This window comes from Megalobrama amblycephala, linkage group LG8 (genome assembly GCF_018812025.1).
Source record: "Megalobrama amblycephala isolate DHTTF-2021 linkage group LG8, ASM1881202v1, whole genome shotgun sequence".
NCBI lineage: Eukaryota > Metazoa > Chordata > Actinopteri > Cypriniformes > Xenocyprididae > Megalobrama > Megalobrama amblycephala.
Window position 1 is genome coordinate 18,836,469 of NC_063051.1, and position 17,476 is coordinate 18,853,944.

The window sequence follows — 17,476 nt, forward strand, 5'->3', positions numbered from 1 at the left end:
AGGCCCCTGACCCGCCGTGGCCTGCCAAGGCCCCTGACCCGCCATTGGCTCATGGATCCGCCCTGGAGACCTCCACTCCAAGTCCACTCCGCTCCCTGCACCGGCATGAGGTCTCCAGGGCGCCCACCCCCCCCCTCCCCGGTGTTCCATCTACGGCGTGAGGTCACGCCTACCGGGAGGGGAGGTACTGTCACAGATCCCTGTCTTCCTGAACTCCAATTCCCATGATCCTCCTGTTCTCCACACCTGCACTCACTTCCCTCGTCATCTCCCCATCACTCATCATCATCACCTGGACTTCCTTGTTTGCACTCCCTATATATATATATATGGACTCACTCCCTTCACTCCTTGTCTGTTATGTTATGTTATACATTGTGTTGGTTTGTTGTTATGCTCCTGCTCTTATTAAATACCCTTTGATTGTGGATGTCCGTATACGTCTCGTGTCTTACAACCAGCACCCGTAACAACTTTGACCTGACCATGTTTTGCTTAAGTGTTATCTGACATAATTAAGATTAAAAATCTTAAATTTTTAAATTTAATTTTTAAACCCAACAGTTGGGTTTGTCTATATTTGACCCAAACATGGTTTGAAACAACCCAGCATTTTTTATATTCCCCAAATTCCCCAAGCTGTTTGCATATGCACACACATGGCTTTGTGCAGTTATGTCAGTGCCTGTGAGTGATTATGGATTTCATTTTGAACCAATTTCGGTGAGCAGGCTGAGCTAGACTTCTTGACACTCACAAGGAGAAAGAGTGTCACCAGTCTCTTCTCCTAATTGGTTGGAGGTTAAAAATAGCTCTGGCTAGCCATCGTGGGGCAGATTTACAGCCTTCATTTACAAGGCTAACACACTCTCAGGGGGTTCTTTGAGTACTCTGCACGATGTTTCCAAACCCTTACTTATGCATCGCCTTGGAGGACCTGCAGCGTATACAGCACTCGCTCTTGAATTTATCAGTAACAGTAACAGACAGTAATCAACATTACATTTGTTGATTACTTGCATTACTGCAAGGTGCTTGAATGTGAGAAAGGAATGGATGTGTGTGGCCTTACTTGGTTATTTTATGTCAGGCGTGGTTCTCTTATAAATTCTCCTACATAAAATCCCTATTGGGATTCACTGAAAACATAGTAGAATACATGCATAAAGGCCAGTGTTTCTTCAACTTCAAACACTTTTAAGTCCCAGTTTTTATCATGCCTTCAAAATTTACTTTTGCTAACTTATTGTTTTTTTCTGTTGTGCTGCACCAAGACTTTCAATAATTACATTAAAAAACATGATAAAACTACATGATTATTAAACGAATAGATGGAAAATTTCAGCTATACTAGCAATTCATTTCAAATAATTAGCTGAATATTTAACAAGGATAACGGCCTGAAATGGCCCATATTCATCTAACCCCTCGCTGTACCTCCCTTCTTGTCTTACATAAATTCTTGGGATTCTGGGCAAAAGGCCTCAGAATGATTCACACACACACACACACACACACACACTGTTTTTACTCATGAGGACTGTGTCATTTGAGGGCTGACTTAGCTCGAGGAACAGAGCAGGACTGATATTCTCTGGATGCAATGTGGGCTGTCACACTGGATTCAGCTTCAAACAAGACGACCACACAAAGGGTTCAAATGTAAATTATATGGCCACATATAAGATTTATATTTTTAAAGTTTTTGAAAGAAGTCTTAAATGCTCACCAAAGCATATAATGTATTAATTTGTTAAAAAAAAGAGTAGAAACAGAAATAAATTAATATTTTAATTGTATACCTAATGATTTATTTTATTGTGATATTTTGTACTGTATTATAGTCTATCAGTTGTATGAATTCACAACTAATTAGACGATTTTGAATGATTTTGACAAAAACTAAAGTTCATGTAAAGTTCAAAAGAAGACATTTACACAAGGAGTATATTCATGCTTTGTCTTTAATCACTTCATAGAAAAGTAGCTTCAGATTTTATTGAACACAATATACAATATTATTACCATACATTGTGTGAAACATTGAATATTCACCTGCAACAGTGTGGGATAACCAGACGATAAAAACTCATCCCTCATGCAGATAGCACTAATTCTGTTGAATCCCTTTGGACCCAAATCGGACCAAAAGATCTCAAACATAGATTAACAAAGTTTTACTGACAATTTGAATTTCAAAACTGCTAACAAGGTCAGAAAAATAGTTCACATTAGCACAAATAATTACAGATCATCACATTTTCGTAATTATATCGATTTCACATTGTGATTCAGAGATTGTGATGTTGGTGACCAATTCCTCCCCTGTAAATGTGCATTTACAGGCCATTTCTGAGCCATTCTTAGCAATCTCCATTCAAAATGTTGTATATATATTTGAGGGCCACGTTCTGTGGAGAATCTCATGAGATACTTGATTTATCGATGTTACACCAAACAGTGATACACAAAGCTTCTAATATCTGACAGATGTCTACAGTATGTATTTATGTCTTATCTACAGACTCTCCCCTTTACCAATGGGTCGCGTGTCTCATAGGCTACTGTTCTGGGCAGTTGAAAATTGTGCAATATATTCATACATAGTATATATAATATATATTTATTTATATTAAAACATAAACAATATTACTAAATAAAACAGACTCAGTCCAAGAGCCCACTACACAAGAAACACCACCAATTTTCGGTAATGCAAGTGCATATAAATTAACCCATTTACAAAGAAACATTATTCATTATTATGTACAGTTAACGGTAATAAATACACTGTTATAAACAGTAGAGGACCGATCTGAGCGCATATATAAACAAAGTGAATGGAAGGAGTTGTGAAAAGCACGGGCTGGTGATGGAGCGACCCCACGGACGCTCTCACACACACACACACACAAACACAGTAATGTGTAGACACGTACATATGTGCGCACAAACATACTTTTGCATGCTACTTTGGCCATTAACTGTTTCCACTGTTGAGACTTTGAGCATAAGGTAGTTAAAGTACCTCAAAGCATGAACTACACACAAACTTAGACATTAACAGTGACAAAATGTATGAGACGACAATGCTAATGGCAATATATTCATTACTAAACTGGCATGTTGAAATTTGACAAAAGAATTTTATATCTTGGTGTTCAACGAGATGGGGAAGGAAATGAGTTTACGTACATTTTTTTTATTTATTTTTTTATTCATCTTTAAAGTAAGCCAATCAGATGTTTTGTTTAGAAGACAAATGAGGAAAAGTTCCTTATCAAAGTGTGTAAAAAAGCTACAAAAGCTAGTTTAGACCGCTTTTATTCCGTTTCTGAGGTACGACGGGAAGGGTGGAAAATGGATGCCGTAAGGAAGACAATTATGATGAATTGAAAGCAAATGAATGTGAATTAAGTGAATATAGCTTTGGCTTCCCTGTGATTTTAGTACATTATGAGACCCCTTGTGATTCGATTTTTTGGGGGTGCTTGTATTTTGTTCTACAATCTAAGTAAATGGGGTCTTCATACTTATAAGGGCATTTAAAGTTTTTTTGTGCAATAATGCATTTGCCTAACATTTCTTACTCTAATGTGGATGGGATGATGTATGGTTCCAAATAAACAGTTTGTGCTCATAGTTAAGAAGTCTGACACAAATGTAGATAGAACAAACAGAAAGTGCCTCTTTTATAATTTCTTAGTTTTCTGATCATTTGTCAGATGTTTGGATTATTAAGTTATATTGCCAAACAAAGGAAGACACTAAGTTCTCTTTCCAGCGTAGATATAAAACAATTCTGCATGTTCGGTCTGGTTTGCTTTACAAAACGAAAACATTTCAACATACAGTTATACTAAAATGTGTTCAATAAATAAAAGACTATTAAAAAGACAATAGTAAAAAGGCACACAGTCTTTAGACAAATGGTACAGAAAAGTAAACAGTTTCTCTCTTTACAAATACTTGTTCTTCAGTAGTTCGTGTTTGACCTCATCACACACCCATAGCTTTACAAAAAGTTTGTGTTGGTACAAAAAAAAGAGAAATCCTCTCAGTAGTGTCTACTCCACACCGCCTGGTAAACAAACAAACAGACTGTCCACGTTGGCCCCAATCCTTCATGTTTATCAAAGTCGCCTGTCAATCGTTCAGGTCCAAAATGTCTGCAGCATTTATTTCCTGAGAGCTCCTACAAACTGTCTCCAAACGTAAGTGCAAGGAGGGCAAGACATCCTCCTCCCACGGGGGCTTAAAAAAGCATCCCATGTGGGCTTTTTAAAAAGCATCAACTGCAAGATTGCTCCTCTCGCATGGGAAAAAAACAGATACCGCCTATCAAGAGACGCTGAGTCCTATGTGTCGACCGGTGAGGCGTCTTCGGTAACTATCTGGATGTGTGTAGTGGATTCCATTTCTTCCCCTCTGTCATCTTCTTCCACCTCCTCTTCCTCGTCTCCCTGGCTCTGTTCGTCTTTTTCGTCTTTTTCCGTGCCTTCTGAGTCCTCCTCCTCTAGCGTGATCTCGAACTGGAACTTGTCAGGCCCTTCTTTGTCGGGCTGGTAGAAGGGCGGGGAAGGGCTCAGGGGTATCATGCTCTGGTACCAGTTCCGGTTATCCTCCAGTGTGTCCAGTATATCCTGGGCATCCGGATGGACCAAGTCGGCCCAGGTTTCCCACAGCGGGTGGACGATATAGTCAATGAAACCCACCTGAAGAGAGAAAAAACTCTTAGATGTCGTAGGGTACTATGTAGGGTATTCTAAGCTATCCTCCATCAGACCGCTACATTTCAGATAGCAACTAACCTGTGATTTCTCCACAGAGGCGGTGTGTTTGTCACACATGGGGCTGATCTCCATGCCACGCTCCCTCTCTCGATCGCCCTGGTGAAAGAACTCGTCCATGATGCGGTCAGTCCACTGGCGGTACAGCTCTAGAGACTTGGTGGGATTGCTCAGATCGGCGCAGTGAACCATGTTCCGCAAAACCTGAAGTAACATCACAATTTCAGCCAATTGTAATTCACCATGTTCCTCTAATTTATCTAAATCATCTAAGCTGGAGATCATGAAATCATTGGATTTCCTAATTGAACATTAGTTTCATTAAGAGGGGATGGAGAACAGGAAGACCTGTACCTGTATCCTGTCTGTGTAGTTATCCAGAAGTAAAACTCCTGAGCTTGTCACTTTCTTCGTCTCTACCATGGTCTTCAGATCGGCCAGTAAGCTCATGTGCTTAGACATGTCCGTGGCCAGTACCTGTTAAGAGGAAACATCGAGAAATATGTGTTAGCATATCAATCATTTCAGTGTAAATGAAAGCAGATGGACTGGAAGGAAGGAAGAACCTCACCATGTCAATGACCATCTTTCGGAGTGACTGCCTCTGTTTCTTATTGAGGTTTTGGAAGATGTCACAGTTGTCCTCCTGTAGAAGTTTAAAGCCCACGGCTAAATGGTGGTTCTCCAAAACTGACTCATCGTTATACATGAGCGCTAACTCGGAGTCTGTAAGAAATGAGCAAATCCTCATTTAATCCATGTGTCTCCATGAACTTTACGCTGGAGGTAGGATGGGAATGAAGAACACTCACTTGTATTGATGAGGAACTGGTTTGAAACACCAGGGTGGTCCACATCATGGATGGCTGCTGCAAAAATGGCTGCCAGGATCTCAAGATCAGTGAAGACAGCCTATTTAGGACAGATTGAAAATGGTGAGATACACGAAGTCTTTTGAGGAAAAAAATATTAAAATTTTGCCTAAAGAAAAAGCATCCTTACGTCTAGAGCAGGTGTGGACAGCAGAATGTGAGTTGACTGGGCCACATCAGCAGCGTGAAGGCTGTTATGATAGGCCACATCTTGGTGGTAGTGATCCTCAAGGGTCATCATGTACGTCACAAAAGTATCTGCTGGGATCTTGAACGTCTTGAGCAAGTCTCGTTCCTGTTACAGAAAGAAGCAATATTATTACAATTCTGGAAATGATTACATTTTTGTTGCAAAATATGGTAAATCTTAGGCTGAAGGAAGAACTGACCTGGAAGATGGCATACATAATGCAAGTTAGCGGCCGGTTGTTTGAATACTCTGAAACGGTAAAGATGTTCAGGCCCCATTTGTTCAGGTCATCTAATTCCTGGAAAGGGAAGAGGCAAGGGAATGAGATCAACAGGAATTTACACAATCTAACACACTAAAGAGCAGGTATTAGTCTTCTCCCTACCTTTGACAGTAAATCCTCTTTGTCCGTTTTGACGCCGAAGCGAGCGATGCCGCAGTTGAGGATGGGCCCGTGGGACACTTTCTTCACGCCACTGATCTGAGTCATCAGCTGCTGTTTTTTCTTCTTCTCGCGGGCTTTTGGTGTAGGCGAGGGAATCTCCACATCATTCTGTTTGTCTGTAAGAAACAGCGAGAACCAAACGATTAGAACAATTTTGGATGTTTTCCTGGTGGTTATTAACCTTAAACACAAATTTCCATAGAAAATGTGGAAAATATCCGTTTGCTAACTTGTCACCATGAAATCAAGATCGTCCCTAAATCTGCACAAGTGTGTCAGATGTTGGCAGATCACATTCCAGATTACTCAAACTCTTCATTGTAGTTTTCGCACAGACGAGACAGATACGTGTCCGCACAAAAGCCCATTGTTGGAAAACCGGTGGCCATGTATCATGTTTCTCTGAGTGACGCAAGCAGACGCCTTTGGCCCAGGTGCGGCAGCACAGCTGAATAGCTCACATCTGCACTCCGAGCGTGTGCTTCTCAGGATTCGCTGCCCTCGAAAGGCAGAACAGATACCCAATTCAGAGTGACTTTGCCACTGAGATATTCAAGCAGGGCTTGCCCCTCCTTTCCTTCTCCTCCAGTTCCACTCTCCATTTTCACTGTGACAGACCTGTCAACAAACTGCAGGGGAGCCTGTGTCTGCTTCAAATGGCATCTCCAAAGGTCAAGCCTCAGGAGATATCAATTGACAAACAATGGCAGCACAGGAAGGGCGTATCTCGAGGGCAAAAATGCTGTTGATAATGCCATAAACCTTCATGTTGGGGATTTTCTCATGTGGAAATTACTAATCCAAATCCTTCCTAAGGAGCCACATGCCCTGAGTGGACAGTATTATTATTTCCATTTTCTCGGTTATGGCAGATAACGTTGTTCTCTCATTTCGTCAAGATCTGGCATGTCACTGAAAGACTGTGATAACACCTAGTTATAACCGCTGGCTTGATGGGAAATGAGAGGAGGTGAAATATGAGGGTTGGTTAATTCATTAGAGTCATTATCCTCTTCACTCATATGTCTCTGTTAAACATGAACCCGTGCTGTACTCAGCACCGCAGTCATACAGATGGGCTCATATCCTGAGTGAAGAAATGCGAGGCGTCCTATTACGATGACGGAACGGAAAAGGATGGAGATAAGCAAGTACTAGTTTCTCTTTCATCTTGAAAGCCTCTATCTGTTTTTCTCTCCTTCTCTTGTGGTAAAGATGCCTGATCAAGAGAAAATGCCTCCAATCTGATCTTGCAGAGCATTCACAGCGCTCATTATAGCCAATTTGCTTGTTTTCTCACAAACATCCACCAGAGCTCTTTTTTCCTCTCACCCCTCAGTGTCCCATCTTTCATGTCTCCTTCTCATATATATATATATAAAAACAAAGGCAAGCCACATGTGTGCACAGATACAAGATTCGCAAAAAAGAGAAAGTAAAAAGCAAAGAGTCAATGTGTTTGGGTCAGATTTAATCTCGCTATCTCTGCTAAACTCACACGTTTTGATGCAGAGAGCGAAATCGCAGAGGCATAAAGAGAGCAGGCACATGTGACAGTTCACAGATGTTTCACAGCTTACATTTAATCCTTGGAATATAAAACCACTTTTATATAGTGGCCACAAATAATCTGGCCACAAAGTTGTACACCAATATGTTTTGCAGACATTTCATCATCAACTTTTAAATTTTACACTGCACAAATATATTTTTTCTATCAATATTTTTGCCTTTTCTAATCAGTAAAAATATCTAAACATCCTTTTCCTCATCATAATAGATTTTGTTTTATACAAAAAAATCAATACATTTGGTTACATTTATATGTAAACAGAAAAACTATTTACATATGCAGATAAATAAATTAGTATAATTTATTTGTAATTATAATAAATGCTAATGTGTTATGCTTTATAATATTTTTTTAAATGTAGTTTTAAGTAAAGTTTTAAAAATGTTTATAAATTTCACTAGTAAAAAAGACAAAAATACTGATTAAGAAATTATTTTTGTAATGAAACGGGATCTCAAAGAGTCAAGATCTTGAGTGGTGAACGAATATGTGCGTGTCTTCGTGTGTTTAGACGGGCTATGTGATGCCATCTCAGTGAGAACACAGGAGCTGGATGAGTCACAGGTTCTCTTGCCTGGATGTTCCGTGCTGGGGGTTCCACCGTCAGCATTGCTTTACAGCAGGATCCCATCCCCCTCTGTCTAATTCTGCTCTCTTTTCCACCCTCCCCTACCTCTTTTCCAACTGCTGCATTGGGGATCTCTCTCCTCATGCAGAAACTAAAGTCTGATGCCATCTCACAGCATTCCACAAACAAAATGAGCCTTTGTGCTGTCTGATGTTTTCATGTAACATAGTTTTCAAATAATTCACTAATGAAACCTCTCACTTTTTCATAGTTTTTAGCTTTTCTGTTTTCTTCACCATCTTTCAGTGAGTCTAAACTGCAGTTCAGGTCTGGAAATGACGCAGCCCAAATTCAATCCACAATGGCGTATACAGAATATAGCCAATGTTTAGCGCTGACTGCGGGTGTTATATTGTAAGAGTGAATATGTGTTTGATTACCTAAGAAGGTGTTAGAGATGAACTCCGACACCTGATTTCCAGATCTGCTCATCTCAGAGAGGTGCGTCAGCTCCCTGTTCAACATTCTCTTGAACTGGAAAAGATAGAGAGGGAAAATCATTAGTCGAAAAAACCTTAAAAGGTTTTACATTGAGATTTCAGCAGGGCTTCCTTTCCACAAAGTCCTGAAAGATTGAATATTTAACATTTCTTTATATGGATACGCATTTACATACAATACCGCAATGTGTTATGGGCTACACAATATTAAATCTTACCAAATAAATAACATATATATTAAAAAAATGTATATAAATAATATAAATATTGTATTAAATATTTTAATATATTGAAATATTAATATCTCATTTAAAAAAAAAGATTTATGAAGTGCCTTAATTTCTGTTATGTTTTTAAATAAATCTCTAATAGCTAAAACCAAGCATAAAAAATGCAAACGCATTAAGAATGTAACAAATGCATGAAGACAGAAGAATTTAAATGCGGTATAAGAGACAAGATAGACACTGTTTGAGATTTCATTTGTATATTGCAATTTTCAAACTGTTTGTCAAAGTTTAAAGCAATTTTTTTCTTTAGCATTTTTTCACATTTGATGTATGGATATATGTACCAAAAACAATGATGTGGTTCCAAAAAGACGCAATGTTGGAAATAAATAAATAAACAAATGCATATATAATTAAATAAGTCAAAAAACGGCAGCCATATCCTGCGCCACATCTCAGATTTTTTAAAGCTTCATCAGTACAAATGGATAAATCACAAAAACTATCTATATAACTGTGCTCTTTGACATCCAAATCAACATATCGGCCAAAATACAAAGGATTCACGTGAAAAGAAGAGCTCAAAATAGAGCTCGGATCTAGACATTCCAGCACAGGATGCCACACAGCGAGACTTGCTGTAGGTTTTCCTCCTCAGTGTCTCCATAGACCACCAACAAACACCAAACCAAAACCAACCTCCATTAGCAAACCAAAAAACGCTCAGTAGCCACCATACACACCTTAATGTAACCCCAGGATACAGAGAGAAGGTAATTGGCCTCAGGCATTTTGGATCCTATTTAATCTCCCGAAATCCACAACAGCGCACTCCTATACCACAAAGGAAAAGAGCCAGAGAGAGGCAGACGAAAGGGATTCTTCTGGTTGGGAAAAACGAAAAATCCCCTCTTCTCTCCTCTCCTACTCTGCTTGGTATGGATTAGTAGCTGTGGAGCAGATACGAGCCATCTTCATGGCAGCTCTCAGCTGAATCGCTCCAGCATTGACTCTCCATGGCTGCGGATACGAGCGGGGGCCAACGGCGGATGGGAACACCCGTTCTGAGCTGGAGGATGATCCAGAGAGCGACGGCCGGAGCTGGAAGCGAAGCAGAGGGTCTGAAAGTGCCAATGAATTATGGAGGAGATGAAGGAGCAGTGAAGCAGAGGGAGGGAGGGATGAGGGAAAAAAACGCTGGGATGCTCATCTGGCTGGAGGGGGGTCTTCCTCTGCTGGATTAGTGCCGCTCTGCTGCAGCAGTACGCTCACGCTCTTTCATCATCGCGCTCCGTCTTTCTCTTTCGCCCCCTCCCTCTCGCATCTCTCCCCCGGTCTCGAGTCTGTCAGCCCCAGCAACACGCTCCACAGGCACATATGATTTGACATAGAGATGGCAGAGAAGGGGGGGAGTCCCGCTTTGTTATGCGGGGAAATCACGTAAGACTCGTAAAGAAGGACAGAAAGAGAGGGAGGTTTAAGGACGCCCTTGGCTTTTTGCTAACAATTCATTGACTTTTGTCTTCAAAGGGATTCCTAATCGAGTACAACATTTAGTACTGCATCTAAAGATGGGAGCTTTAGATGAGTCTGGGTCTTCTTTCAGACTCAGTCGCTCTTATTTATTGCATTCCCATAATAATGCACAAGCCCCGTGCTATTTTTACTGTAAAGTATGGTGGGAGAGGAGACTTGGATAATTGTCTCTCTTTGTCTTTTTTCGGTGACATCAACACCCCCCCACGACTCTCTCTTTCTGCCTCCCCGTCTACATTCGAACACCAATTACACCAACATCCCAACGCCATGGCAACAGTGTCATGTGACATGGGCTGCCGCTGAGGCTTCCCTCCCTCCCTCCCTAGCTTACAAAGATGGCTGCCCAGGAATCACGAGGACACCACTGCGTCTCAATAACATCTGCCAAATCAACCCCCAAATCATTAGAAAGGGGAGGAGGGCAGACGGACAAAATCGATGAGCCATCCTTGATAGCAAAACGGGCAAAGTCCATCAACAGGGAAAACCCTGGGTGAATATGATCAAAAATTTGTTGGATTAGAATGGTATTCAGATGATTTAGCTGCTCAAGCCCATTGGTTTCCCAAATGGACAATCTTAAAAGTGGCCAAAACCACTAAAACCAGCAGACCAGACCAAGTCTTTCCATCACACTTGCCTATGACGGATAAAATGGCGCATTTCTCAACCAACAGAAAGTAGCCCAATTACACATTTTCAGAAGATTCACTAATAATTACACAGAAACAGCAAATAGCACCTTAAATTAGACAACTGAAACAGTATTTTCTTTGCTTTATACGACTTTGAAAAATATATTTTTTTTATTATTTATTTGCAGCAGAGGCTGTGTCTGCCCATTAAAACAGACATTTAAGGAGCTAAAAGGTTTCATGCAATGATTTCGGATTATCCATGTGAAATGTGTGCGTCTGTGTTTATGCGCCTTCATGAGAAAAAGCGAGTGGGAGGGAGAAAGGGAAAGAGAGGGGGGGAAGAGAAAGATGGAAAATAGAGGAGAATCTCTGCATTATGCTGCAGTGGGGGTTCCTCAGCAGTGCGCGAGGTGTCTAGTCAGAGCTGTAAACAACTCTGACATATCAAAGACCGTGCCTTCTGCGGCTCACATTTCTTCTTATCATCCTTATCAATAAATCCATGTGAGTGGCTCTTTCTAAGCCCTGTGAGAAACATGGATGTAGGGGGGCGGATGTGCACCGACTTCTGCTCTGAGAGGAGTAAAGGGTGAATGAAGGGAATTTAATTCTCAAAAACCTTCATTCAGTAGAGAAAGACCATTCAAAAACGTGATTAAAGCTAACCGATTCCATCAGCTAGGATTCCGTGTAATGCATTTAGAGGCAAAAAACAAAACAAAAACACACTTGTAGCTGACACATAATGATTACATCAAGACTAAAATTAAAATTGATATGCATGTATATTTATATGTCCTGAAACCATTTCCCATCTTTTTGATTTCTTTAGAATAGGATATTTAGCAATTGCATGCTATTTCATTTTCTCCACTAGTGGGCAGTATAAACCCATAGATGTTAAGTGAGATAGATTTATTTGGTCACCTCACACTGTTCGCCGGCGGCATGTTCAATCAATTCGTACTCTCATCATGACCTTGTCAAGTATGTCAATGTGTTTGATGTAGGACAGGCGAGTCAATCAATCATCAAAATACATTTCACATTTCAGTTGTCCTATGTCAATCGAGATTTGTTTTTTCTTTCCATTTCTTTCTCTAAACTCAAACTAACATGTAAATGACACCATATACACTTAATGTTTTTTTTTTTTATCTATTTCAGCTTTCTAAATGTCTTGTGTCCTGTACATCATCTAGTGGGGAAAACCCCAATCTGTTTCTTGGTCAGAAATTGTGGGAGTTTTGTTGCACTGAATGATGTCATTTGAGAAGCACATAATTGCAAAATCGGCAAATTCTTAACAGCCTTTGATATATGATGATGACTGGAAGAAGACTTTGAAAGACTGTGACGCACATTAAGACGACAAACGAGTTCTCTAGTATATTAGAACAATATACTCAATAATGACATAACAGCTTCTGAAGAAACAGCAACTCTTTGTGTGCTAACCAACACTGCCTGAGGATACAAGCCCAACATTTCACTTCCTCTAAATTTCTCAAAATGTGCATGTTTGCGTGTATGTGTAAAATCAGCATATGGCCTGAGTAAATGAATAAATTAGTTAGATTAAAACACGTTTAGCTAATTTAGTCTCAATTACTGTATATCCACACAACAAATAGGGACTCTATATCCCTTAAGATTAGAAAGAAACTCAACACTTTAAAATTTACAAAGATTGTTTCTAAGGTTTGAGATGATAAGAAAAATACAGCAAAAGTGAACCACTATTTTATCAACAATTCTCATACAACTGATACTGATACTCTCAGTCTACAACCAAACTAATTATGCAGGAACTGTAGTTTGACTTGAGAGCATTAGTTCAATATTACAGGACTCTGACTGTCTTAGATTATAGATCTGTTACTGTACAACACATCCTCTCTTAGTTACAACTTAAAGACCACTGTGTACATGTCCACACTATTTCATCCACACTGTCCCATGCAGCTGTTCAACACAAAAAAGCAAAAAAAATCCAAGCATCCACCTTTCATCTATAAATCTCAGAAAAGTTCAGAAAGCTACTTTAAGCAACAGTAATGTCCTCGGAAAGTCCAACAAGTAACATCCAACAAAAGAGAACAGCACACTAATAACTTGTAAAAGCATAAAACAAAGGCTCACCTTTCTCCAACCGTTAAGTTGTCCAATCTTTCTATGTTCTTTCCTCTCAAAGTAGCAAGCTCCCATTTTAAGTGAGTAAAGTTTTCTAAGTCCTGATTGCTATAAGTGTGTGTCACCCTGGATCTCTCAGAGAGTCTCAAGGTTTGGCGTTTGACAGACGCAATAGAGTTACTGACTAATTTTGAGCTGTGAACGCTGACTATCTTTCAGTGTGTGAGTGTGTCACTGTATACACACTCCCCCTCTTACCATGGGACCGCCTCCTTCTGACACACACACACACACATTCACTGGAACTCTAACCCCATTGCAACATAGTTTTTAAAGTAAATACTAGTTTGCTCTGGAAGCAGCATACTGATATGATCTCTTTAAGTCATCAGAGAAAACATACTGCCACGAACATGCAAATCTGTGGGAAATACTGACTTACAAATCACAAAAATGGTAGTTTTAAAATGTTATGCTACACCCAAAGGAAAATCACAAATGAGATCTTTAATGCCTCAATTGCTTCTTCTAGGCAGCAATGAGATAATATAGAGAGGAAATCAAAACTTTTAAGTATCCCGTTTCACAGATATTTCTTACGTTTCTCACCTGGTGAGATCTCAAAAAGTTTAAAAAGACTGCAATCAAAAAATCAAAAGAGTTAATGTAATAAAATTAAATATCAATTCAAATATTTCTCATCAAATAATTCTATTCACATTGAAACACCTGTCTCATTCTTTCTATTTTAATTTCTCCATAGGAACTTTATGAGTTCAGGTTTGAGTTATGAGATTATGAGTTCATTAAACATCTGAGAAAAAAAATTATACTAGTAACGAGCAACAACAAAGCTATAAAATGTCCATCTGAGCAGGATTAAGTAATAAAGATATAATAAATGACATAATATAATCAAGAAATAATGACCATTTGACATAATTTGATTTAACTACTAAAATAGTCCAAAAAGGAAATGATCATGTATTATAAACTGTTTCCCCTCCTAGAATCAGAGCTTTTTAATTAAGCAGCTGAATATGAGAATATACATGTAACTGACACTGCATAGATTTTACATGCACACACAAACACTAGCAGCTAAAGTATAATGCACATAAGATGGCATAGACGTTCAAAAGGGCAGCAAAAGGTCAGACGTCCTGGTACAACTCTGATGGCTATCTTTATGTTATTCCCACAAACTCATAGAAGCTCCCAAAATATGAGCAGATCTTGAGTCAATCATGATACAGTCACAGGCTTTGTGAATGTCCTCTTTTCTTTCCTATATATTGTGGAGATATCTGTGTCCACCAGTACGCACTGCAAAAAATAACCAGTATTTTTGTCGTTTTCCAGTAAAATTACATATACATCCTTAGATTGAGGAATTAACTTTAGATGCAAATTTTTGTGCAATATTAAAGAGAACATCTTTGTTATTTTAAATTTAACAATTAATTAATTTTATTACATTTTTAATTTAAATTGAATACACTTTATATTCTTATCCCATTAGTAACCTTTTTCTTGTTTAAGACTAAATCTAACAAAATTTAGTGGAAAAAAAAAGTCAAATAGAGTAAGAAAAATAAAATTAAAGATATTCTTAAAACAAATCAAAATCTTCTTAATATCATGTATTAACATGCAAATTTGCAATTGATCACATTTTAAGGATGTTTAGATATTTTACTGGAAAACAGGCCAAAAATACTGATAAAGAATTCTGGGTCATCCCATAAATCTGTCACATTTCCTGTACATACATCTGTATGACTGAGCCTCTGAAAGAGTGTGCAGGAGTAAGTGTGTATTCATCCCTATTGTCTGCAGTAAAAGTCCCTGTGTTGCAGTGTATGCCTGTTTGACGTCAGCAGAAGGAGAAACAAACAGGGAGTGCGGCCTTGCCCTGCCATACAGCACTCACTCCCATTGTAGTCTGGACCCAACTAGAGCTTAGGAAGGAGACAGGAAACCTGAGTCACAGCTGCAGGACACACACACACACACACACACACACACACACACTGTGGAGCTATGCAGAATATCACATGAGATGACAGTGACAGCGATTTGAAAACAACACACAATGTTTAAAAGTAGAAAAAAAAGATGACAAACAATACAGGTTGAAACATGCGTATATGAGACTGTAACTCTTACAGAGAGTGTGCTTGTCATATTAGCAAATCATTCATAAGGAAATATTTGTGTTCAAATTGGATTGTTTGTCATAATGCTTTGAATATAGAGTAAACTTGAATATAGTGTAAAATACTGTACAACATATTCATGTCTAAAGAAAAGTAAAAAACTAAATCTCCTAATAAAAAGTTAACATTTAACTTTATTAACCTCATTGTTAATATATAATGGCCCGCAAGCTGTCAATCAAATCACAGCAACAGATAGGGGTGTGGAAAAACGTGTTGGAAATGAAAGGCATGCTAAAACCTGTTTAATGCTAGGAAGACTGCTAACACATTTATACAGACAATGTGCGAGACAGCTGGGATAATAAAGTGATGTGACCTCTACGAGAGCCTTTACACTTCAAATACCTTGGGAAATGCTAAATGTGATCATAATAAACCATATCATTTCAAATCTTGCATACATTTTCATATCCAAACACAGTAATACTGAAACGGAGGCAAAATTGTTACGTGGAATGCTAGAAAACAGCAACCTGAATTTTTAAACCAAGCTAAGTGGCACAAGGACCGACTCTCAATAGCCCCATTTAACAAAGCGGCCATTGAGAAAGGCAAAAACAGGGTTTAAACTATCAGAAAGTACTGTGCAAGAGTTTCTACGACTTCCAGAGGACCTCTTAAAGTGATGTGCTGCATCTTCTCACCTTGTTGGAGGCCATGTCGCTGACGGAGCGGTACGTCTGGATGGTTTCCAGCTGATCCAGACACCAGTCCAGCTCCTCCATGGTCTCCACAGCCAGCTTCTGGTACGACTCGTCTGGACAGAGACACACAGAAATGGGGGCACCGTGAAAATCCTGCTGCACGGCCACTCGAGCACAGCCCGCCAGACGATCCTTCATCCTGGGCTTGCAGGCACACACGCATAAACACACACACTCCCGGACTGTATGAGAGAGTGAGAGTGGGTTCTTCTTAGCGCTAGCTGTGAGAGATTTCCCCCCCTGCTCGCTCCCTCTCATTGGCCCGGTGTTTGTGGCTAGGTGATACTGCCTCTTTGGCTGCGTGCCCCTTCCTCTCACCCCCTCCTGCCTCTCTCGGTGTCGCCCTCTCTCTGTGTGCCACTCTCACTCATGTCTGAGAGTTGGCTGTGGTGGGATGATACAGCCTCTTGGCTCTGTGCTTCCTCATTTCACTACCCCGTTTGGCATCTCTCACTCACTCTCTCTCTCTCTCTCTCTCTCTCTCATCCCCTCCCCCTTTTTATCATTTCTGGCTCTGATGTCAATAAAGAGGAGACAAAGAGGGTTACTTTGCATTGCTCGCTGTATACACTTGTACTTAAACACACACATTTCCTTGTTGTGAAAAACACTTTTTATCTAGCAAAAATGCATGTTTGTGTAAAAACGACACACATATTCTGATGTGATTTTGCTATATAAAATTAAGAAACATCTTTTCTTGGCCATTAAGTTTCCTAAAGACCAGTTTCCAAGAGACATTGTATTAGCGATTCAAATTTTAGAAGTAAACTGGCATTAGCTGTATATAGTTCTTTTGAACTTTCTGCATATCAAAGAATAATACAGTAATAATATAAAAAAAAACTTATTACTGTTTCCACAGAAATGTCAAGCAGGACAACTGTTTTCAACATTGATAATAATAAATGTTTCTTGAGCAGCAAAGCAGTATATTAGAATGATTTCTGAAGGGTCATGTGACACTGAAGAATGGAGTAATGATGCTGAAAATTCACCTATGCCATCACAGGAATACATTGCATAAAAAACTATTTTAAATTGCATTTTTTTTTTTTTTTTTTTTTTACAC

The 17,476-nt window shown here is 39.4% G+C and overlaps 1 protein-coding gene across 6 annotated transcripts in view; it reads right to left on the reverse strand.

Moving 5' to 3' along the window:
* Positions 1–1,946: 1,946 nt before the first annotated feature.
* Positions 1,947–17,476, reverse strand: part of pde4ba (phosphodiesterase 4B, cAMP-specific a) — a 181,156-nt gene continuing 165,626 nt past the window's right edge. For 5 of the 6 annotated variants that reach the window (XM_048199880.1, XM_048199879.1, XM_048199881.1 and 2 more), the window contains 10 exons: positions 16,345–16,457; positions 8,879–8,972; positions 6,238–6,413; positions 6,052–6,150; positions 5,793–5,957; positions 5,603–5,702; positions 5,362–5,516; positions 5,145–5,267; positions 4,812–4,994; positions 1,947–4,715 (listed from right to left, as the gene is read on the reverse strand). In XM_048199880.1, the coding sequence (XP_048055837.1) occupies positions 4,359–4,715; positions 4,812–4,994; positions 5,145–5,267; positions 5,362–5,516; positions 5,603–5,702; positions 5,793–5,957; positions 6,052–6,150; positions 6,238–6,413; positions 8,879–8,972; positions 16,345–16,457 (1,565 nt within the window). In that variant the 3' untranslated portion in view covers positions 1,947–4,358. Of the gene's footprint in view, positions 4,716–4,811; positions 4,995–5,144; positions 5,268–5,361; positions 5,517–5,602; positions 5,703–5,792; positions 5,958–6,051; positions 6,151–6,237; positions 6,414–8,878; positions 8,973–9,911; positions 10,941–16,344; positions 16,458–17,476 lie in introns of those variants that run through there. The other variant, XM_048199884.1, reaches the window with a different exon arrangement.